We start from the raw sequence: 25,303 nt of genomic DNA, 5'->3' as shown, positions 1-25,303 counted from the left end.
AAGGTTTTTAAATACTTACCAAACAGATGCCAAAAGTTAAATTTTTGGGGGGGTCCAGTTGTGGGACCTGAACTCTGGGCCTGGGTGCTGTCCCTCAGCTCTTCAGCTCAAGGCTAGCGCTCTACCACTTGAGCACAGCGCCACTTCCAGCTTTTTTCTTTTTGCTTATGTGGTGCTGAGGAATCAAACCCAGGGCCTCATGCATGCAAGGCAAGCGCTCTACCACTGAGCCACCTTCCCAGTCCAACCAAAAGTTAAATTTAATGCCAAAGTTAATTACTTTGTATTTTGTCATCATTTTTGGTATAAGTTTGTTTGCTAAGAATGGCAAAGAATTTCCCTATAAAACTGAGAGACACTATATGAATTATTTTTCTATTCTGTGCTTAGACATCATGTTTACTAGAATGTTTCTTGTATTATTAAGCCACAGGTTTAAGTTTATGTAACACAGAAATTTTATTTAACTTTCAATCTTGTAAGGAATGCCTGGATTATATGTATATTCATTCGTTGATATAAAGAAATAATAATTCATTATTATTTCACTGATCTGGACCCACCTCAAGCAGAATAAAAAAAGATACATATCTCCTTAAGATTAGGAGTACAGTAAAACATACTTTTCCACTGTGAAATATACTGTTCTTAACAGGTTAAAGCACAGTGGATTTATCTAAACTTATTGCACTAATAGAGAGCTGACTATTCTGGGTATCATCTACCTAAAAGAATAGTGCATAATACAGGAAATAACTCGTCATACCATATGTACTTTTTTTAAAAAAAAAAACAGGGCTAAGGAACCTTTTCTGCCAAAGGCCATTTGGATATTTATATCACTCAAGAACCATACAGGATTACCAACTTAAAATTGGTTGGCTATATTTGGTCAAACATTAACTCATCCCTTAGGTGATGGCTGGAACTGAGTCTCTGATGAGGTGTGTGATATTTGATGGCACTGGTTTTGTTACTAACAAGTATTTTTCAAAGTTTTTGTCAGTCAGTCTGGAGTGCAAATCACTCTTTGAGGTGGGAAGTTTTGGAAAGAATTGCTAGTAGCAATAACTTGTTCTAAAAACAGATGTGTATTCCAACGCATGCCTCTTCATCGTGGGAAGTTCAGCATTGCTTATATAAGTAGAATTCAAATATGTTTCCACAACTCTGCCACCTCCCTTCACACTTCACAAATTATAAATTATTTTGCCATAACTCAGAGTCAAGATCATTAGTAACTCCTTAAACTGGCAGCTGTTAAATCCTCAGCTTTTGACAAAATTTATGCATACCATTACTTGTTGACATCACATTGTTGAATTGCAAAGACTGTGCACAGAGACTTCCTTGGTGTATGCAGTAGTATTAATTAAATCACCTGGATCAGTTTTTTTTTTTTTGCTGGTCATGGGGCCTGAACTCTGGGCCTGGGCGCTGTCCCTCAGCTTTTCAGCTCAAGGCTAGCACTCTACCACTGGAGCCACAGTGCCACTTCTGGCTTTTTCTGTTTATGTGGTGCTGAGGAATCGAACCCAGGGCCTCATGCTTGCAAGGCATGCACTCTACCGCTGAGTTACCTTCCCAGACCCAGGTTTTTTTTTTTTTTTTTTTAACAAATGCAAGTAACTCTTTTTGTGAGCTAATGATGGCTGGAGCTTCAACTGTAGTAAGGCCACATAATTTTTTTTAAATATTACCTCAATTTTTTCATTGATAAAATGAAGTCTTTCAAGTAAGTCCTCACATCTTGTAGTGTCATACATGGCTTCCAGTAACAGCAATTCCTCTTGTGTGTTCATATCCCGTGAGCCAAAACAGCCAGTTAGGTAGTATTTGTTATGTCCACCCTCTCATCACAATCCAGAGAGAAAAATCTGGAAAAATCTTGCAGAATCTTTCATGTTTTATCTTTTCTTTTTTTTGGGGGGGGGGGTCCGGTCGTGGGGCCTGAACTCTGGGCCTGGGCGCTGTCCCTCAGCTCTTCAGCTCAAGGCTAGCGCTCTACCACGTGAGCCACAGTGCCACTTCCGGCTTTTTTCTTTTTGCTTATGTGGTGCTGAGGAATTGAACCCAGGGCCTCATGCATGCAAGGCAAGCGCTCTACCACTGAGCCACCTTCCCAGCCCATCTTTCATGTTTTGAGACTAGTGATTGGGTGGAGATGGTTCTCCAAGATAAACTAACACTCTGAAATAATTGTAGTTTTCTGGTGCTAACAATTCTGCAGTAGCTACCATGCCCTCTTTCACAAACTCCCTCTGCATGAGGCTCCAGATTCTTGTTCACTATATAACTCATTTGAATAACATTGTCTGCCACCATGAGACCAATGCAAGGAGCTAGTTGTGATTCCAAACTGTTGAAGAGCATTGATTTTATTCAGATGAATTTGGCCTCTAACTCATTGAAGTTAGCTTGTTTTGAGATGTAATGATGTTGGCCTTTTTCATTACTACTACTACTGCTAGTACTGCCACTCTACTACTACTATTATTAATGTTATCGCCACAAAGTAGAAACAAAGATTTCCCTCTGACTTCAACCAAAAAAATGTATGCATCTCTCTTGGTAATGTGCATCTTTGTGTATCAAGTTTCTTTTCTTTGTAGACAGCATTTATAGGATGTCACACCAGTATCATGTGTGAATGTGTTGCCAGAGAGAAGATTATTTTGCCTTAATATTCTAATCTGCACCTTGTATTTGGAATACATCCAATGTTCATATAAGTGACTCTTGAGTTTTATTCGGTACACTGTAATTTCATTAATTTTCATCTGAAATTCAGATTTGAGGGGGATTTTTGGAAGTGTAGAAAAAAGGTTGGATGCAGTTATATGTACTCTGTGTTGACAAAGAAGTAACATGATTGGAGGCAAAGTCATCAGCCCCATGACAAATCATCTTACTACATCTTGTCTCATCATGACCCTGGAGGGACATAGCTTTCCACCACAGTGCGTTAGCACCTTGGCAATGTGTATACTCCCTACCTGCCTGGCACTGGTTGTTCTCTGAGGTACCACAATATATGCAAGAAGGCTGAGGGCAGCTGATGAGAAACATACACATCTGTCCCATCTTGTAATTTCTGTTATTATCATGATTCACTTGATATAAATATATGCTCACTCACTCGCTATTTTTTTTAAAAGCCTTCCTAGATTTACTGAATTTAGAGTCCTGTCTGCAATTGCTTGGCAAGGCCAGACTAAATGATTTTGTGGGCTGGACGTTCTCTACCTTGTTTAAAATAAAACTCCTTGTCCTGTATATTAATGCTATTCTTTTTTAAAAACTTAAAAAACAATATAAAAAATTTCTTTTATACAGGAAAAAAGTAAAATTCATGGTAAGAGAATGTTAAAATCTTCAAAGGAATAACAAGGGGGATCACATCATCTCTTCTGTAAAAGAAAAAGGATATTTTCAAGAGAATACAACATAAACTCTAGCAATTTGACAGGTTTAATTCTCTAGGTACTAGAGAATTTATGTGGCATGCCTTTAAAACAAGATGAGAAGACTGAAAACTTTTGAAATTCACTGTAGGTCAGATATTTTCTGTCTTAATTGTTCTGAGTTCTTTAAGAATGGTATAAAAGCACTCATAGGCTCTGGTCTGGCATAGAACTTTGGAGAAATGCTGCAATTTATTTAAAATAAATTTAATATTTGCATTAAAGTTTATCTCAATGCTTCCAGAAACTTATTTGTGAACACATATTACGTTAGCAGTTTCAGTTTGCCATCACAGAAATGACTACATTTTACTCTGAAGGACAGGTAAATTACAATCTGACAAATATTAGACAATATTGATTTATGAAATTCTCAATAGTTCCTGTTACACAGAAGACTTATAACCTTTATCTTGTATCAATATAAACTGTCAATATATTACATAGAAAAGTGAAAATAGCAATGAGAGAATGAACAAATAAAATCTCTTACCACTTGGCAATACTATCACTGGTTCTGTAATCCTTTGTTCATCTTCTGATGGGACATTTAGGGAGATGACTAACACCATCCCCAGGCTAGTTCCAACAAACAAACAAGGGGAAGTGGCAGAGTCATTTTTCCGTGCAAAGGATTCCATGAAGTACAATGCTGTAATTGCTTCCTTAGAATCTTTGTCAATACTGGAGATGCTAGAGCTTCTAGAACGATTATAAGAATTCTCCCGGTTTTCTATGAAAGTTTGAAAAGCAAAAGTTAAGTAAGTCAGATTTAATACATGCAAATACATGAAATAATACATGAAAACCAAAATTATGAGCAAAAAAGAAATTTATTCTTTGTTAGTTATATGAAAGGCAGTTTATTCAATTTACTAACCTATTTTGAGGAAGGAGAATCTAAAATCCAGAAGTATGAACGATAAATTTAGGTAGAATTAAAGCTAGAAATTGAGTCTCCTGAATTTCAGGATACCATTTTTCCTTCTCTATGTTTTCTGACATATCAGTTAAAATCTCTGGAAAAAGTTTTAATCTAAATAGAGTTATAAGAGTTTCTGATAACAGTTGTAGTTGTGTTTCCTTCCTATCTCTAGGTTATTGAAAGCATTTCTTATGATTTTTGGCAGTCCTCAAGTATATTGCAGCTATGGACATGAAAGGATCAATTAGATCATAAATACTCTGGGAAAAGTAAGTACATTGATATCTGGGATAATTACATCTATAAAAAATGAAGTCATCCTATTGGCGGCATTTCCTCTCTTTCTGAGAGGACTTCAGCCAATTCAAGGAAACATGATAGCTTCAGATTCTCTTGCTTATCAACACTTGCAAATGTGTACCTTTCTAAGAATAAATTTAACTATCTCAGTCAAATATTAATATGATTGTATATTTAATTTCTTCAGAGTATAAATTCTTTATGCCTTTCCACTGATTTTGCTCTCCTTTCCAAGTGTCCCACAATTATTTTTATAGTGAAATGCTGAAGACAGGTTCCTTAGACTATATTTTTCAATATTCCTTTTTTTCTCCCTTATATTTCTAATAAAACTTTAAAATTAATTGTTGTTGATGTTATTTGTTTGTTTTTGTTTTCATTTTTGGTCAGTTGTGGGGCTTGAACTCTGGGCCTGGGCGCTGTCCTTCAGCTCTTCAGCTCAAGGCAAGTACTCAACCACTTGAGCCACCGCACCACTTCTGGTTTTCTGGAGATAAGAGTCTCACGGATTTTCCTGCCTGGGCTGGCTTTGAACTGCAATTCTCAGATCTCAGCCTCCTTAGTAGCTAGGATTATAGGCATGAGCCACTGGCGCCTGGCAAATTAACTGTATTTTAAATAAAATGTAGAGATGAAGGGGAACTTGGAGCTAATCTCTATATTTTACAGATTTGAAGACAGAGAGTGGGAGTTAAGTAATTTTCCCAGAATCCACAAAAACTAGAAGCAGAACTATCCGCAATTTAAAATTTGCAATAGTCATTCCAGAAATGGTTATTTCTTTTATAGCCAACTAATATATACTGTTTCTATTACAACATTCTTAGCTAACATGCCTCCAAATCAAGTATCAATTGATAATTCTTGGACAAGGTTTAGTCTAGCATAATACTAATGAAACAAAGAGTAAATAATACATTTTATTTCTAAAAATTTTGAGAACAATAAAATTCATTAATGAAAAATTTGAAAGGATAGTGACAAATTATTTTTTAAGCAAAGAGTGACTATAACCAAATCTCTTAGATATCTATGTCTCTCCAAAAATTCTTAGTCAACAAAAGAGTAGCAGCAAGTTTATAGGATTTTATTTTCTATCCCCCTACATATTTCTGGCTCTTAGTTCATTTACTGAATAAGCAAGCAGTCCCTTTTTCTTAAAAAATAAGATGAAGATTCTAAACTTTAGAACTTATTGTTATTTCTTTCTTGTTGGTCATATTCATTTGACAGTTAAAATATTAAAATTGAAAGATATTAAATACGTTCATACTGAAGCATGAAAAGATACCACTACTGGAAAAATTATTACTAGAAAAATAGGAAATAGATCGAAACATATGTCTTCCCTTTTTTTTTTTTTTTGGGTCGGTTGTGGGGCTTGAACTCGGCCTGGGCGCTGTCCCTCAGCTCTTCAGCTCAAGGCGAGCGCTCTACCACTTAAGCTACAGCGCCACTTCCAGTTTTCTGGTAGTTTATTGGAGATAGGAGTCTCACGGTCACTCCTGCCCGGGCTGGCTTTGAAGCGCGATCCTCAGATCTCAGCCTCCTGAGTAGCTAGGATTACAGGCGTGAGCCACCAGCGCCCGGCCATATGTCTTCCTTTTAAATAGACTCCCATAAGTAGAGTCAGTCTAGTTTTAGAGAAGAGGAAGGAAGAAAGTTGGAGAATGGGTTTGGAGTCATGGCCATAGCCTCAACAGGCTCTCAATATTCATTGTTTAGTAGCGTTTTGGCTTCCAACGGCTCTCATCTATAATCCTGCCTACTTGGGATAAGGAAATTGAGAAGACTGAATTTCAAGGACAGATCCAGCACAGAGTTTGTAAGATCTTTATCTTAATTAAGAACTGGACATCGTGGTACATATCTATCTTCCCAGCTAATGCAGGGATGAATGAGAGGATTGGTCCAGTTCAGCTCAGGGTACTATACAGCTTGGCAGCTTTGGTGGCCACAAATATGACAAGTACCTGACCTCAGGCAAAAGCAATACTGTATCTCAAGAATAACCAGAGTAAAAAGCTAGAGGCATAGCTCAGAAAGTAGTGTTAGCTTCCTGGAAAGTATCAAATCTTGAGTTCAAAATTCTTGTGTCACAAAACAATAATAACAACAAAAATGACTTCTATCTTATCTCCCACTAGCTGTTACCATAGCAACTACAAAAACTGGTATGTTTAACCTACCTTCTGTTGTAACTGGTAAAGAAATTTCCATGCAAGCAGCTGATTGTGCCTTTCGAAATGGTGGCCTTCCAGGACCCCAGCGATTTACTTTTGAAACATCGGCACTGGAGAGACGTTTCCCTGAACTGCAACTCTGAGAAGTTGGACTTGTGCAATGTCCATTTACATGGTCTGTGTATCAAAAGGAGGATGGCAGAATAAATACCATAATTAAACCTTCATCTAAAGGAATCAAAGGCTTTAGGTTAAGAAAGAATAATAACTCCTTTTATTTCCCAAATCAAATAGATATGATTAAGTCCTGGGTATATTAAGGTTTAGTCATAATTTCATATTTAGCCAACAATTTCAAGGTATTTATTAAGTATAAGATATAGTTTCAAAAATATTCCCTTTATGTATCCTATCATTTAATGGCAATATAAAATAGACTATAGCATTGGACTCTGTTGTCAATTTATGTAAGATTAGGAAGTTCTTTCATTAATTGGACTTTAAATGTAGGAAAGGAGCACCAAACTGCAGGTGAGAATGGGACTACATGTACTTAAGGAAAGTTCCAGAAAGGCTACACATAGTTAAGGCATAGATTGTGGAGCCAAGCTGTCATGAGCAAATTCTAGTTCTTTTACTTACTAGTTGTTCAGATTTCTGAAATATTCATGCTTTAGTTTTCTCTTGTGTATGTTTGGAATGTTATTACCTACTTCATGTTCTTTTCTGTGTAACAATACATGTACATACTAGAATAATCCTGGCCGCAAGTAGACAAAAATGAGTACAATTTTATTATCATCACACTTGATTATTAATACTTCTTTCTGTCTCTATGGGCCTCAGGTAGATCCCTGAGACTGTGCAGGTATTCATGGTTATGAGACTCCAGCATAATCCAGTTAAGCACCAGTGTAGTTCTCCAAAACTACCTCAATCTCAGCAGCACAGTGTGGTAGAAAACACCATTTGCTGCAAGTTGGATAGCATCACAGGCACTTCATGCTAGTTGGTAAAAGTTAAAGCTTGGAAGACACTCCTAGCCCAATCCCTAAGAGTTCCTCTGGATAGAGCCTCTGGAACGGTTCTAGTGCCAAGGAAAGCTATGTTGCCACCATCTACTAGATTTTTCTTTCAGGTAGGAGCACCTATGGTTGGTTGTCATTGGCTGTCCACAAGTCTACCTCAGCAATAGACAGCAAATAACAGTGTTGTGCTGCTCTATGTAGACTGTGGGCTCAGGGTACTACACAGCTTGGCAGCATTGGTGGCCACAAATATGACAAGTACCTGACCTCAGGCTTGTAACTACAGACCAGGGCTCTGGCCTTATCCTGCCCACAGGGAGAGCTTATGAGGAAAGACTACTCTTCCTAGATATGGATATGGATTACCCTTTAGGGATGAAACAGTGGTATCACACTAATAGCAGACTACTGGAAAATATGGACCTGGGGATACCCTATGCAACATGCATCCAGAGTTTTCATTAAACCATGGCTTCACCTAATAAAACATGCCAGAAACAGACCAGATAGTGGTAAGTACAGGGAAGGCAGAACATTGAAAATAGCTAATTTTAGAAGAAACTCAACAAACTTAAAGAAAACACAGAGAAATGAATCAATACTCTAGCAAAGAAACTTAGCAAAGAAATGGAAGCAATTAAAAAAAACCAACAAAAAATTATTGAGCCAAATGCAGTTAGCAAAATTAAAGTTTCTATAGGGGGCATCAATAGAAGGATCAACCCAACTAATGACAGGCTATATGAAAATAAATAATTGGGGAACCAAACAGTAAAAGGAATGAAGAGAATATAGTGGAACTTTGGGACAACATTTCAAGAACAGACTGGGGTTCAAGGAGTTGAAAATGTCAAATGAGTAGAAAGCTTATTTGAAGAAGTAATAAAGAGAAGTTTCTAAAACTTAGAGATTAATGCAAATATCCAGGTACAGGATTATTATTATTATTATTAAAATTCACCTATTAAATTTAACTCAAGACATCTGATAACCAGATCATCAGAGGTAAAAAGTAAAGACTGTCACAACTGAAAAAAAACACAACTAATATGTAAAGAAAACCCAATTCATTTGGCAGAAGACTTTTTAGTAGAATGGCATTAGATTTCATCATACTGAAGGGAAAAAGCACCCCTGATAACTGAGAATACCATATAGCCAGCAAAGATATCCTTAGAAACAAGAGAGTGATAAACATCCCCAGATTTAAAAATAGTTAGCAAGTGTATCTCTATCAAACCTGTTTTACAATAAATGCTGAAGGAATTACTTCAACTTGAAATAATATGTTCATAAGAAGCAAACAGAAAGGTATAAAACTCTCTGCTAAGATACAGACAAGTTCAGAATCCAGTATAGTAATCATGTTTCATTAACCATTAATATATTTAGCATAAAGATTAAGAAAACAAAATAACTTAAAAATAATAGCTACTTTAATATGTAGTATTAATAATATAAAATTATAAGGATGAGTCATCAAAACTTTAGGCAATGGAGTGTAAAGTAGAATTTTCTTGTATATTTTCTCTTATTCTTTTGTGTGTTTGTGTTCTTATATTTATAATTATGTTAAGTTAATGTAATTTCAGAAGATTTAATCAAAAGTTATTTTTAATCAAAAGATATTTTTGTAAGCTTCATAGTAACCAAAAGGAAAAATAGTAGACCAATCAAAAGTAATGAGGAAGAAGTACAAGTGCTTCATTTATCTATGAAGAAAGATTGTTAGAGTGAGAAAGAAAGGAACTACACCAAAATAAGTCAACAGTTACATAGTGACTATAGTAAGACCTTACCTATCAATAATTACCTTGAAAGTATATAGATTAAACTCTCCAACTAAAAGAACAAAAAGACAGCCACTATGAAAAAAGAGGAAGAGGATCAGTAGGAAGGAGATAATTAGAGATTATTATGGGTGATTAAAATGATCAAAATTTGTTATTCACATATATAAAAAGAAACCTATTATTTTATACATAAATATGTGCTAATAAAATACACTGAAAATTAAAAACAAGGCCTAACTATGTTTTGTTTACAAGAAAATCATTTCACCTTTAAGAAGATATATAGACTCAAAGTGAGGGAGTGAAATAAAATATTCCATTCATACAGAATCTAAAGAGAAGCAGCAGCCATACTTACATAGTTTTTGAATATTTTTTGTTATGTTTAAGTAGTTTTTTTTTTTTTTTTTTTTGTCAGTTGTGGGGCCTGAACTCTGGACCTGGGTGCTGTCCCTCAGCTCTTCATCTCAAGGCTAATGCCCTACCACTTGAGCCATAACACCACTTCCGGCATTTTTTCTGCTTATGTGGTGCTGAGGACTCAAACTCAGGGCCTCATGCATGCAAGGCAAGCACTCTACCACTGAGCCGCCTTCACAGCCCTTATTATGTTTAAGTAGTTGTACAAGGAGTTGCCATTCTCCAAAGCAGTTTATGAATACAGTGAGTCTTGATCAATGTCAACCCTTTCAACAGTCTCACCCATCTTTCCCAACCCACCCCTTCCCTCACTTTTCTCAATTGTTTTAGAATTAGTATTGAATTTTCTTGCCATTTAACAAAGTAGTTTATGTATACAATGCATCTTGATTTGTCTGACAAACAAATTTGCCAGACATTATAGTACATGCTTGTAGTCCTTGCTACTTGGGAAACTGAGGCAGAAAGACTGCTTAAGCTCATGCATTTAAGCCATCCTGGGCAAAACATAGTAAAATTCTGTCTCTCAAATAAAAAACAAACAAACAACAAAAGAGCTAGGTGCTGATGGCTCATAGCTGTAATTCTAGCTATTTGGGATGCCTAGATTGGGAGGATTGTGGTTTAGGACCAGTAACTCACGCACAGAAGTTTGTAAGATCCCCATCTCAGCAGAAAAAAGGCTTGGTATAATAATAAGTGCCTATCAAACCAACTACAGTGCAAATGTAAATAGGAGGAGAATGGTCCAGACCACCCTAGGCAAAAAAAGTGAGACTCTATTAAAAAACAAAAAATCAGAACAAGTGGACTGAAACTATAACTCAAACACTCAAATGGCAGAGCCTAGTACGTGTAAGGTCCTGAGTTTAAACCCTAGTACTTAGAGAGAGAGAGAGAGAGAGAGAGAGAGAATAATAGTCAATTTAGTAACAGGAAACAGTAATTCTTAATATATATGCTCCTAATATTGGAATATCCACATATACAAAGAAAATAATAATAAAGTAAAATGGAGAGACAGACTCCAATACAACAATAGTTGGGACATTAATGTTCACTTTTAGAAATGAACAAAACACCACACAGAAAACAATGAGGGGGGATGGGGTTTGGAGGTGTGGCTCAGTTGGTAGAGTACTATAGCCAATGAGTCAAAGCATCACATATCAAGTTTGAGTCCCAGTCTCACACCTAAGAAAAAGACAAAATAAAACAACAAATGAACAGCAGAGATAACTTGGTCCATACATTAAATGGACCTTAAAGACATCTACAAAATATTTTATCCAACATCTATGGATTGCAACTGATTTTTTTCATCAGCATAGGATAGACTACAGTATAAGAACCAAAATAAGCCTCAAAATTTAGAATATATTGGAATCATAGCATGTAACAAAATTAGATTTGATAAGAAAAACTTTCAAAATTATACAAATATACCACATGAAAATTAAAAAGCTTATATTTGATCAACTAATAGATAAGGAAGAAACAAGAAAATAAAACAAGAAAATAAAAATTTCTGAAAAAAAAATGAAGATGGAGATACTCTACACCAAAACCTGTGTGTGTGGGGGGGAGGGCAGGTAATAAAAGCAGTACTAACAAGAAGCTATAGCAATGCCCACATCAAATAAAAAGAAAGACCTCAAATGAACTCTCACTGTAGTTCTAGGTACTAGAAAAGCAAGAACAAACCAATTCCCAAATTAGTAGTAAAAAATAAAGACCATAAAATTAAATGATATGACTATTCAAATATAAGGGAAGGGATGAGTGAGAAAGTGGAAAAGGGTGACATTTATCAAGATATACTGTATTCATAAGCTGCTTTGTTAAATGGCAACTCCTCTGTACAACTACTTAATGATAATTTTAAAAATAAAAAATATATAAAATGTTATCAAAACAAGAAGTTGGCTCTTTGAAGAAATAAGAAATAAAAAATTCCTTTATAAGATTCATTTTAGGAAGTGGCACTGTGGCTCAAGAGGTAGAGTGCTAGCCGTGAGCTAAAGAGCTGAGGGACAGTGACCAGGCCCAGAGTTCAGGCCCTACATTGACCAAAAAAAAAATCATTTTAGAAGAGGAAATGCTAATAAATAATATCAAAGCTAAAAAAATACATCACAATTAGACTCAAACACAAAATATCATTAGAGATTCCTATGTTAACAAATTTAGTCATATAGAATAGGAAAATTCATAAACATATACATCTTACTGAATCATGAAGAAAGAGAAGACCTGAAAGACTAATGACAAGTAATGAGACTGTAACATTACTAAACATGTCCCACCAAAGAAAAGCTCAAGCCTAGATAGCTTTACTGTTGAATACTACTTAAAGAAGAATTATTTTCAATTTTCCTTAAATTCTTCAAAAAAAAGAATAAGAAGGAATTCTTCTATACATAGTCTATGATGCTAAGCACTATCAAACTATAATAACCTGATAAAGACACAACAACAAATAAAATCTACAGATCAACATCCTTGATGAACATAGATAAAATAATCCTGGAAAAAATACTAACAAGATTAATCCAATAGCACATTAAAATTATTTACCATGATCAAGTAGAATTTATCCCAATGATGCAAAGATGGTTTAACATATTCCAATCAATAATATAAGACATTAACAGAATGTACAAAAACCATGTAGTTCTCTCAACTGAAGAAGAAAAGGTATTTGATAAAATTCTATGCCAATTCATAATATAAAAGCTGACCCAATTAGATACAGAAGGAACATATTTCCACATACACTAGAATGAGATAATAGCAAACATCACAATGCATACAGAACTTTCTAAGATGGAATAACCCAAGGATGCCTACTTTCACCACTTTTATTCAACATAGTTCTGAAGGTGCTAGCCAGAAAATCAGGCAAGAGAAACAAATGGCCATTCAAATTATGAAAGAAGTAAATTGTCATTGTCTTTAGATGGCATGATCTTATTTACAGAACCCCTTTCAAAATCTACCACGAAATTACCAGAAGTAGCACCTAGCAACTTTACAGGATACAAAGTCAGCCTACAAAAATCAGGAGCATTACTATATGCCAATAATAAAAAAATTATAAACAATATAAATCAATGAAACAATTCCATGTATAATTGCTACAAAGTAAGTATCTAGGATTATAAGAAATAACAGATCTCTATAACACTGATGAAATAGATGGAAGATGAGACACACACACACACAGGCACACAAGTGGAAAGACATTCTTTGTTCATGGCTAGAAGAACAAATATGGTTAAAATATGATCAAAATATGCAATGCGATTTACAGATTAAATGCAATACTTACTAAAATATCAATGATATTCATCACAGAAGAAGAAAACAATTTATGATTATGCTTGAATAACCAAATTCTTGTTGAGCACAAAGAAGGAAGTAGGAAGCATTCACTATCTGAATTCAAGGCATACTACAAATCTAGTAATGAAAACAGTATGGGATGAATATTGATATAAACACATATTCACAGAACAATGGAAACGAATAGAGTAAATATGTTAATTGATAGTCAATTGAGGTTTGACAAAGTTGTTAAGAACATGCATTGGAGAAAGGTCAGTCTTTTCAAGAAATGATGCTGGGAAAATTGGTATCTAAATGCAGAAGAATGAAACTAGACCTCCATTTCACCAGTTTAAAATAAAGATCAACTCAAAACAGATTGATGATAAAATTGTAAGACTAAAACTATTAGAAGAAAACACAAGGAAAATCTCCCAGGACATTATAATGGCAGAATGTTTTGAACAAGATCACAAAGGCATAGGAAACAAAAAGATAAAAATAAATAAAAAATAACAAATGCAATTTTTATGTATCTAGTGGAGTACAATATGATTTTTTTTTCTTTTTGCAGTACAGGGATTTGAGTTCAGGACCATGTGCTTACCAGGCATGCACTCTATCACTTGAACTATCCCTCAAACTCCTTTGAATTTAGCCATTTTTCAGAGCAGATCTTGCTCAGGTTGGCCTCATATGACTATCTTCCTACCTTTGCCTCCTATGTAGCTAGGATTAGGGTTGTGAAGTATAACTGCCTGGTTGAGATGGGTGTCTTGCTAACATTTTGCCTGGGCCATCCTTGAACTGTAATCTATGTGGTCTCTGCCTCTTGACTATCTGCGACGCAGTCACAAGGGACTTCACCAAGGCCTACATTATTTTGACATTTATGAAATATTTGTTTAAATAAACCATATGACACAGTTCCTGATAGATAGAAAGAGCTCCACATACTCAACTATATGTTGATTCTTCTGGCATAAATTCACTTCATAGCAGTTTCATTAATAATAATGTTGAACTAAATACCTATGTAACTATTGTTGGTAATTTACATTAAAAACCAATGATTATCTCCTTTAATTAAATTCAAACAGGAGTTAAATAGTCCTTCAGCATCTTCTGGTTCCAGGATCCCCACAGATAATAGAATCCTTGGCTGCTTAAGCCCTTACATATAACATTGTAGTAGTGTTTTCTATAATCTCTTCATATCTTCCTGAATAAATTATTTTTAGATCATTGTTATACTCTATAGTTCAGAAAATAAGGATGAGATTTTTCTTATCTGTGCATTTTCAGTACTGATATAAGTTAAAAAATAGTTTTGGTCTGCCACTAGTTGAACCCATACATGTAGACCTAGTACTATTGAGGGGCGACTGCACATGTAACTAAAATTTAAATGCATAAATTACATGTGCTGTAAAAGCCACTTACGTTAGATAGAATGAAATGAGATATGTCAATATTCAGCATACAGTTTAGGAACCATGTTTTGTAGCTTAGGTTTAAATATTAACTCTAGCATTTAGTACCAACTTAATTTCAGTTTTTTCACCCCTCTGGGAGAAAAAAGATTGAAAATAGTGACACTGATCTTCAAGTATTTCAAAGAAAATAAAATCAAATTGTATAAAATGGTCTTTTAACATCTGGAAAAATAATATGAAGATGATGCATTTTTGTATTTGAGCCTTGAACTTATTGGGATTTAATGCTATGGCTTTCAGTTCATGGAAAGGAAATGGATGTAAAACAAAAAATACCATTCTAGAATTCTAGAATAAACAGACTAAAGTTCTAAAAGAAAACTTTATGAATGCTTACTTAATAAAATTTATTTCAGAGTATGATTAAATGTATAAGCAATGGCCACTACAAAAAAATAAACTGAAAATGAATAAAGTTTTCTACAACTTTCCTACAATTAAAAATAGAAAGAGCTTCATTCCTCTATGCATCAGATCTTTTTATGTTTAATAATTAATGCTAAGTAATACCAATGCACACAATAGGAAAAATAACTGCAATAAACTGTGCTCACTTACATAATTATAGTCACAAAAAACCTATATGCATGACAATCATCTTAAGTTTTTCCATGATAATAAGAAAACACATAAAATATTCACTACAAACCTTGGTGTACAATGATTTATAAACATATTTTGGTAAAATGATTATTAACAAACAAAACATTGAATGCTGCCAACAGAACTGTATGGTGATTTTTAAGAAAGCCTTTTAGAAGACTATCAAATATTGCCAAGTAGGAAACTTGTGTTATTCATGGATTGGTTGGTAGAAATGTTCAGCCAAATGAATGTAAGAAAACTTAAAATTGCTGGCTTTTGCCTACCGTACCAAGATCAGCCTTAAGATCTGTTGGCAGACTTAACTTTCTTGATCCTTTAACTGAAACAACAGAAAAAGGAAAAAGGCAGTTGTTAATTATATAAAATTAAGGAGGAATGTGGGGGAAGAGTTGTTTTATAATGCATTTATTAGTCCTTTTTGTTGTTGTTGTTGTTGTTTTGGTGTTTGTGGTAAGGATTGAACTAAGGGCCTTCTACTTCCTAGGCAAGTACTCTACCACTTGACCCATACCCTAGTTCTTTTGCTTTTAGTTTGTTGTTCAGTTTTTTGTTTTTCAGTTTGTTGTGCTTTTGCCAGGCCAGGCCTGACTGAGATCCTCTATCCTCTGCCTCCTGAGTAGCTTGGATTACAGATGTGCTATGACTGGCCCTAATTATTAATATCTTGATGAATATTATGCTTAGTGAGCATGTGTGGAAGCAAAAATAGTGTTCTTACAGCAATCATGTAAATATTTACATAGTTTCAATCATATATGTTGGTTGAAGTAATTTACTGAAAGCACCAAAAATTAATTCCAGAGCTATTTAACAGATAAAATAAACACTACAATAAATGAATAAGATCACATTGCAAATAACAAAGTGTTATGAAGTTGAAAGAAGAAAATTCTAGTGTATATGCTGTAATCAAGGAAATCTCCATGCCTATGGTAGATGAAATAATGACATCAATATTGGAATACTGACATGTAAATTAAGGAGGTAAAAAAGTCTTGACAATACAAAACATTGAAAATAAATTTAATTACATTATTATAAGCTCTCTAGTAAAGTCTATCTAAATCAAGGAAACTAGAATTCATTAAAAGACTTCTTTTTTGGGGGTGGGGGTAGAGTCTGGTCGTGGGGCCTGACCTCTGGGCCTGGGCGCTGTCCCTCAGCTCAAGGCTAGTGCTCTACCACTTGAGCTACAGTGCCACTTCCAGCTTTTTTCTTTTTGCTTATGTGGTGCTGAGGAATGCAAGGCAAGCGCTCTACCACTGAGCCACCTTCCCAGCCCAACTTGTTTCTTTTTTATCTGCTAATTAAAATTGTATATTTAGCATTTCACAAAATATAAATTATTATATATGATATCAAGGAAAAAATTAAGGAAAATTACCTTATAAATATTTCATAGTACTTTATTAGGACTCATGCTATCAATTAGTTAATACATTCTAATGAGTGGTTTTATTTACAACCAGAAATGCTATTGGAAAATTAAAAATGCAAGATGATATAGCAAAATAAAATGTTCAATTTCAAATCAGAAAACAAGACCAAATGTGGTGATGCACACTGGCAATCTCAGTTACAAGGCAGAGATGAGGCAGTTCATTTTTCAAGGCAAGCACAGGGGAAAAGTCAGTGAGACATCCATCTCAATCAATAAGCTACAAGGTGGACATTCCTGTAATCTCGTCTTCACAGGCAGAAAGATCTCAGTCAAAGGCCAACCCTGAACAAAAATGTAAAACCTTATCTCAAAAATAATTAAATTTTAAAAAGGGCAAGGGATGCCTCACAGTTACAGGCCCCAAGATCATACCTCCCAAATCAGAAAACATGCCTCATAAGTTCTGAATTATTACTATCTAGGTATACAACTTTAGAAAAATTCCATCATTGATCTGTACTGTAATTTTCTTACCTATAAAACAGTATTGTTGATATTATCTAGGATGTTTCAACTTGAATATGCTTTTAATACATGCACTACCATGCTCAGCCTTGCTGTCTGATTTTAAACTGAAATTCTTTCTTTCATGTAATCCTGCATTTATTTTCAAATAGTATTTCTGGTTGTAAATGAAATTGCTCATTAGAAAGTATTGATAATCAATCTGAGTCCTAGAAAGTATTGGTAAAAGATTTCAAATATATAATTGTGAAAATCTTAAAGCTTAAATATAAAATTTAATATACTCCTCATGGGTCATGAAATACTATTTGGCTTTTGATATTACTCCAAGTATTTTTAACAACTGTTAAACTGTTACTCCAACTGTTTGTAACAGGTTGTAAATTGTATTTAGTTCCAAACTTATAGGCTGACTAAGTTTGCCATGCTAAACAACTTATTAAAGCATACATAAATATTATCACTGTAATAAAATAATAGTAACAAACTATTTTCCCTATGAAGACATTTTATGATATATTTATATAGGTTAAGGTAAAATCAAATGAGATTTTAATAATTTGGGTTAATAATTACTAGCACTAAAAGATGTTATTTATTTCAACATATGGAAACCAAAATATATACAATAATCATACTATATATTAAGTGTTTAACAGGAACTTACTCATCTTAATATAAGATTGTTTCTTAATTTACCTTAAAAGTTGCTACGTTTGGGCTGGGAAGGTGGCTCAGTGGTAGAGCGCTTGCCTTGCATGCCTGAGGCCCTGGGTTCGATTCCTCAACACTACATAAGCAAAAAGAAAAAAGCCGGAAGTGGCACTGTGGCTCAAGTGGTAGGTCTTTGAGCTGAAGAGCTGAGGGACAGCGCCCAGGTCCAAAGTTTAGGCCCCATGACCGGACCAAAAAAAAAAAAAGTTGCTATGTTCTTTTTATATAGACTTTTTAATATGCCTTACATATTAACTACTTTCAATAGATAATAAAGATGCAGAAAGAAGGAAAACAGTCCTGGTCTTAGCATCCAAAACTCTAGATTCTGCAGAAAAATTGACTACAATGGAAGCATCTTATTACTCACAACTCTTTTGGATGAGAATATTATCTCATATTCCAATAGCTAACTATTGGCTCTCAAATCTGCTCCAGTATCTACTCTAGCTTATCATCTACTTTTTTGATAGTACTTCATATTTAAAAATTAAGCCTACCCTAACAGATCTCATCTTTCCTAGGGAGGAAAAAAGAGACTAGATGCGAGGATGAATGAGGGAACTTTCTTCATAAAAATGTCACACAGGCTGCTGCTATTTATGCATGCAATATTCTTCCTCCTTTGGTCCAGTTACTAAACTTTTCTTCCTTGCAGAAGTCAGCCCCAAACTTAAGCTAACTTCTGTAGCACTTCTGCATATTTTCTTATTAAATTTAATACACTTATTATATATGACCTTTTTACACTCTATTATCCATTAGAACCTCAAAACTTTTGAAGTTTTTCAATGATGAGTACTGATTTTCAATATCTAGTCAAATGCTGGCACAATAGTTAAAATCATTTGCTTAATGAATTTGAACAGTGAAGTCAGAAAGCAGGGCAAAATATTAGTCTAACGAAGGCTAAGTAGGACAAGTAGAAAAGGTCAAAAGCTATGTACATATGACCATATAAGATGATTTAAGCGAAATGAACTCCAAGATAGGGACAAACATATATTTTTCTTTCTTGCTACTGTTTCTAATGTATTTATAATGTACCATGTGATTTTTTTGTTTCTTTGTATGTTCTTCCCCCACGGCATAACCCCTGTTTTCACTGTATTTGATGTCGGTGCCCTGCATCTTATATATATACATATATACTTCTGTAATTTGGGGAGGAGAAGGGAAAAAACAAAATGCTTCAATAGGGATACAGGTTGACCCATTGTAACAATCAGATCTACTAGACACTATGTTGAAAACGAACTTTACAACTTTGGCAGGGAGTTGGGGGGTGTAGTTGTGGAGGTGGGAGGGAAGGGATGATAGGGGAAAAACAAAGGAGGAGGCAACAATGCTTGATAGGAAATGTACTCATTACCTTGCTCATGTAACTGTAACCCCTCTGTACAGTACTTTATAATTAAAAAAACGTACAAAAAAAGATGAAGAAAGCTTGTTGATGTGCTAGAAATAATAATGGAAATGTGTCTGGAAAGCTTATTAATACTTAGTGCCTGAAGTGATAGTTTCTTTAGGTGTTTTAAAATCTGGCATGTAAAAACTGGTACATGGTTAGAGAGTAGATTGAGCTTGAATAAAGAAGTTTTCTTCTTCCTTCCTTGCTTCCTTCCTTTCTGTCTTTCCTTCTGTCTTTCTTTCTGTCTTTCTTTTCTTTCTTTCTCTCTTTCTTCCTTTCTTTCTTTCTTTCTCTCTTTCTGTCTTCTTTCTTTCTTTCTTTGTAATGAGCCTCAGGAAATGAAGCACTCCAAACTTATGCATTTTTTTTTACTGTTTTCTAAGCTAAAATATACATACTATTCTTACTTCATGGTGGTAAAAGGGGAGAAATGGAAACAGAAACTTTTCTTAAAATTCACCGGTTAAGTAATCTGCACAGAGAAAAGGATCTGAAGAATCCTTGCCCATAGGAAATTCAGAGGTCATAGACCAATATCCTAAGCAATGCATTATGTCTTCTATAACATTCTTCACATTCTGTCAGTTTGAATAATTTTATGATAGCAAACTTCAAAGGTTTATAAAATTAAAATTTTGAGTTGCTGAAAATTTCCTTGTTTTTAAGCTTAAGATACTTTTTTCTGTTATTTACCAATTTGTCTGTTTTACCCTTTGGAGCAATGAAGACTAACCAGTTCCTAATCTTATATGGCATATTTTATTTTGGCAATATTGAATTTAAACTCATGTTTTATGCTTGAAACTTGTGTTCCCAACACATGCCAGATTTTTTTTTTGTCCTTCTCCTGAGGCTTAATCTAAGGGCCTATATTCTGACCCTGAACTTTTCTTGCTCAAGGCTAGTGCTTTAACAGTTGAGCCGCAGCTCTACTTTTGCCTTGTTTTGCTGAGTATAAGTGTCATGGACTTTCCTGCTGGGGCTGTCTTTGAATCACAATTCTCAGATCTCAGCCTCCTAAGTAGCTAAGATTACAGGAGTAAACCACAGGCACCTGGCTACATATCAGATTTTAAAGCACCTGAAGAGACTTAGTGCCAATTCCAGGTCAGCAAAAATTTGTTTTTTTTTTTTTTTTTAAGAAATATTACAAGTGATCACATTTTGAGAAATGGGACTTTTACCTGGGACTCTTCCATAAGAAGTATTTCCTGAGGTACACCTCAGATTTTTCCATACAAAAAGAAGCCATATTGCTCTTAGTGATTATATTCTTTTAAGACTTTGCTATTTTTTTTAAAAGTGATTATGGTAGATGTCTCACACCTGTAATCCTAGCTACTCAGGAGGCTGAGATTTGGAGGAGCATAGATTGAGGGCAGTGTAAGCAGAAATGTTCGTTAGACAATACCTCCAAAATAGCCAGCAAAAAGCATGCCTGGAAGCATGATTCAAGCAGTAGAGTACCTCCTATGAAGCCTGAGGATGTGACTTCAAACACCAGTTCGATACAATAAATCAATAGAGTGATTATAATTAGATATTTTTCAAGTTGTTTAGTTTTTTTGTAATTAATTGAAATTTTCTTCCATAATTTTTAAGATTCCATTTCCATTATAGAGGGAAGTAGCTAAAAGTATAGTAGTGCCCCTATTAGAATATATAAAAGTATATAGTTCTGCTCTGTGCAATAAAACTTTCTAAGAGTCTACTGCCTTTTTTAGTGATACCACACACTTGATTCATAATGCTTTGCTTTCCTTAAGTCACACTGAATATACTCACATAGAATAGTTTCTTTATCCTTTGAATATTGAAGATTTCAATATGTCATTGCTTATCAAGGTAACTGAGAAAACAGTACATAAATAATTATTATGGGTTCAGGGAATTTTTCCCCAGAAAATATTAGTTCTGCACAATTTGACTTTTCCTCCTCCTCCTCCTTCTCCTCCTCCTCATTATTATTAATTTTTGGTGTGTGGGATGCTGGGGATTAATTCATGTACATTAGGTAGGTACTGTACCTCTGAGTAACAACCTAGGCTCCAGTTTGGCTTCTTTTGGCCCTAGTCCCATCAGATTTTGGAAAATTTGTCAAGAACCTCTTGTTATTTAACATGCTGTGGCATACTTTAAAAAGAAAAGTAAAAACAAAACAAAAGAAAATCCATACAACTGTACACTAAGAATTTTTCTTTATGTAAGTTATATCTCAATAAATCTGATTTAAAAAGAAACAAGTTGCAAAGCACAGCATTTCCACAAGTGTTTCCCTAATTCCCACTTACCTAACCATGTCAACTTATAACCAGAGATAGCATAAATGAGTGAAAGGAATGACTTATCGCAAAATGAGTATTAAGATATATGTAGAAATATGGAAATCATAAAATGGTCAAGCTCCACAACAGCGCAATATTATAAACTTTACATAACTATCCATCTCTACTTTTAAATTCATGGTTCCCAATTTTAGGTTCAATTATTGAACAGCTGCAGATTAATCAGTTAGTGGTTGTTGTAAAATCTTCCACCAAAAAGAGATCATATGCTCATTTCTACATTTCTTTTTAAACACTACTACTCCCGTTTTAAACCATGTATGTTCATGCTACTGGTGTGTGTATGTATGTGTGTGTGTGTGTGTGTGTGTGTGTGTGTGTGTGTGTGTGTGTGTGTGTGTGTGTGTGTGTTACTGGGATTTGAATTCTGGGCCTTGTACTTGTCACTCAGGTACTTTAACTCTTCCTCCAACTCTTTTCACTTTAGGTTATTTCAAGTAGGGTCTAAATTGTTTCCCACAGCCATCCTTGGACCTCAATTTAACTACCTATGCTGCCCAGTGAGTGTGATCACAGGAGAGTGTTAGCACTGCCTGGTTTATTGGCTGAGATGGGGGTCTTGCTAATTTTTGTCATGGCTACCCTTAGAGCCATAAAGCTCTCAACTGTCTGTCTCTGGAATAGCTCCAATTATAGGTGTGAGACATTGTGTGCAGCACACTAGTAGTTTTATAATAGCAACTACTATATATAACCAACCATATATTTTGAACAGTAGTAAATATTTGAACAGTACTAAACATTTTGAACAGTATAGTGGAATATATCCCAACTACTTAGGATAGGAGAAACATGTTCTAGGCCAGATCTAGCAAAAAGATAGCAAGATGATAGCTCAAGAAACAAGTAAGGTTTGGTGTCTTATGCCTGTAATACCAATTACTCAGGAAAAAGAGATAAGACTGTAGTCTGAGAAGGAATTGGCAAAAATGAAAGACTTTATAAAAAATAACTAAAGTAAAAAGGACTGAGAGCATGGCTCAAGTGATAGATTGCCTGCCTAGCTAGAACAAGGCTTTGAGTTCAAATCCTATACTGTCAAAAAAGAAAGTAATTGAGTTACGTACATTTTTTTTCTGCCTTTAAAATTATTCCCTTCCCACTGAGTAATGTGATCTTCCTGACAGAAAAGTTAACACTTCTATGGTCTAGATATCTTCTATAAACTAAATAGATCAAACATTAAAACAAAAGTTTTAATGGTCCTCAAGGTCTATATGCCTCCAATTTTGCTGCCACCCCCCTGTTTTAAAATCTTTTTTCTAGAAGCATCTAAGATATACCTAGGCAAAGAGTTATTGACATTAGAATTTTCCCCAGCATAAAAATGTTTAATGTTACGACTACCTTAAAATACTTCCTTTATTCCTATTTAGATAATATTAATGAATCAAGGGCTATTAACATCTTTGTTCAGTAATTATGAAGCTTTATTTCTATTTATTTCTATATTTATATTAATTTATAAACTACCAGAGATAATTGGAGTTTTCAACCCATTTTTTAAAATCCTCAAAACCAGAGCCAGGCTTGGTGGCTCAAGCCTTTCATCCTAGCTACATGGGAGGCTAAGATAGAGAGGATTGTGATTATAGGCCAGCCTCGGGGGAAAAAAAGTTTATGAAATTCCATCTTAATGGGAAAAGCTGGGCACAGTGGTATGTACCTGTCATATCAGGTATAGTGTAAGTGTAAAATAAGAAAATCTGTCTAAATGTAGATCCAGGCAAAATTGAGACCAGTCTCAAAATCACCAGTACAAAAAAGGACTGAGGCACAGCCTAGAAGTATACACCTGCCTAGCATGTGTGAGGCCCAGAGTTCATGCCCAGTACCATGAAATAAACAAACAAATGTTAACAACAACAATAAGAGATCAAATAATCAAGCATAGGGAAAGGGGAAAAAGCATAGGTTTACAACCACATATAGCTAACTTGGAATTCTATCTGTATTCATTTAATGCTCTGAGCTTCAGATTTCTCATCAGAAAAAGGTATATTCCAGGAGTATTGTATTAGGTAAGAAAAAATGAAACTATTTGGAAAACTGTAACAATTACTTTTATCCTTCTTGATTGCTGACCTTACTTGATGTCTATAACATCAGTAATATGTTAAAGTTACAAATGTGGTTATAACCACATTTGAATGTCTAATTTAAGGGGGCTATACAATTTGTATGTGAGTCTATTTTGGTCCCCATTAACAGCAACAAATGTTGCTTGCATAAAATTGAGATTACAAAGCCTTCCAAAGGGAGTTTCCACGATTATCATGGTTATTGTTAATTACAGACAAATATTTCACAATGTTAGGAAGAAATATGGAGAATTTTATATAATCTCACTACTTTGGGGCTCTTAGCTTTTCTCTGAATTATCTGTTAATCCTCACTTATTTTCTTATAGGCTTGAAACTATTGACATTTATAGTAAATAAAATAGTATCAAAATTCTATTAAACTTTTTCAAAATCTTTCACAAAATCCTTTTTAAAGAAATTCCTACTTTACATATCAAAAAACCAGTGACTTATTTTAATAATGGCTTCAGGAAACTTTTCTTCATTTACTGCAAGAGACTTGCAGTCTCTCTTCTTCTTCTTCCCCCTCCTCTTCCCCCTCCCCTCCCCCTCCCCCTCCTCCTGCTCTTCCTCCTCCTCCTCCTCTTCTTCTTCTTCTTGAACTCAAGGCCTCAGTTCTTTTTCTTAGCTCTTTAAGTCACAGTTAAGACTCTACAATTTGAGTCACAACTATACTTCTGGCTTCTTGCTTTTTTAATTGGAAATGAAAGTTTCATGATTTTGCTTTCAGTGCTAGTTTCAAACCTTAATCATTAGAACTCAGCTTCCTGAGTTCTAATTACAGATTACAGATGTGAGCTACCAGCACCTAGCTCTGAGAATAGTCTTGAGACAAATTGTGAAGTCTAGAAAATTATGGAGAAATTAGTATTGTGTTTATTTGTATAAAAGATTTTCACCTTCACCTGGCAAGTGATGTACTTGATTCCTCTGTCTCACAGCTGGCATTTCATTCCTATAAAAGCCTGGTGCTGCCTCAGGAGTTCTGGTAGCGAGTCCTAAAGGAAAGAAATAGAAAACTATTGGCATGTAATTTTCCTTCCTTCCTTCCTTCCTTCCTTCCTTCCTTCCTTCCTTCCTTCCTTCCTTCCTTCCTTCCTTCCTTCCTTCCTTCCTTCCTTCCTTCCTTCCTTCCTTCCTTCCTTTCTTCCTTCCTTCCTTTCTTCCTTCCTTCCTTCCTCCTTCCTTCTTCCTTTCTTTCCTCTCTCTTTCTGTCTCTCTCTCTGTCTCTCTCTCTTTTGGATTTTGAGCTCAGGGTTCAACTACCCAGCATTTTACTAGATTGAAGTAAGGAACTTACA

The 25,303-nt window shown here is 34.8% G+C and overlaps 1 protein-coding gene across 6 annotated transcripts in view; it reads right to left on the bottom strand.

Moving 5' to 3' along the window:
* The window catches only part of Stxbp5l (syntaxin binding protein 5L), a 179,963-nt gene that overhangs the window by 17,593 nt on the left and 137,067 nt on the right, over positions 1-25,303 (bottom strand). For 2 of the 6 annotated variants that reach the window (XM_042668305.1, XM_042668310.1), the window contains 2 exons: positions 6,879-7,049; positions 3,958-4,197 (listed from right to left, as the gene is read on the bottom strand). In XM_042668305.1, the coding sequence (XP_042524239.1) occupies positions 3,958-4,197; positions 6,879-7,049 (411 nt within the window). Of the gene's footprint in view, positions 1-3,957; positions 4,198-6,878; positions 7,050-24,907; positions 25,001-25,303 lie in introns of all 6 variants that reach the window. The other 4 variants (XM_042668311.1, XM_042668313.1, XM_042668314.1 and 1 more) reach the window with 3 other exon arrangements.

This window comes from Dipodomys spectabilis, unplaced genomic scaffold (assembly GCF_019054845.1).
Source record: "Dipodomys spectabilis isolate Male_0828 unplaced genomic scaffold, ASM1905484v1 ptg000017l, whole genome shotgun sequence".
NCBI lineage: Eukaryota > Metazoa > Chordata > Mammalia > Rodentia > Heteromyidae > Dipodomys > Dipodomys spectabilis.
This window is presented reverse-complemented; position numbering and strand designations above follow the sequence as displayed.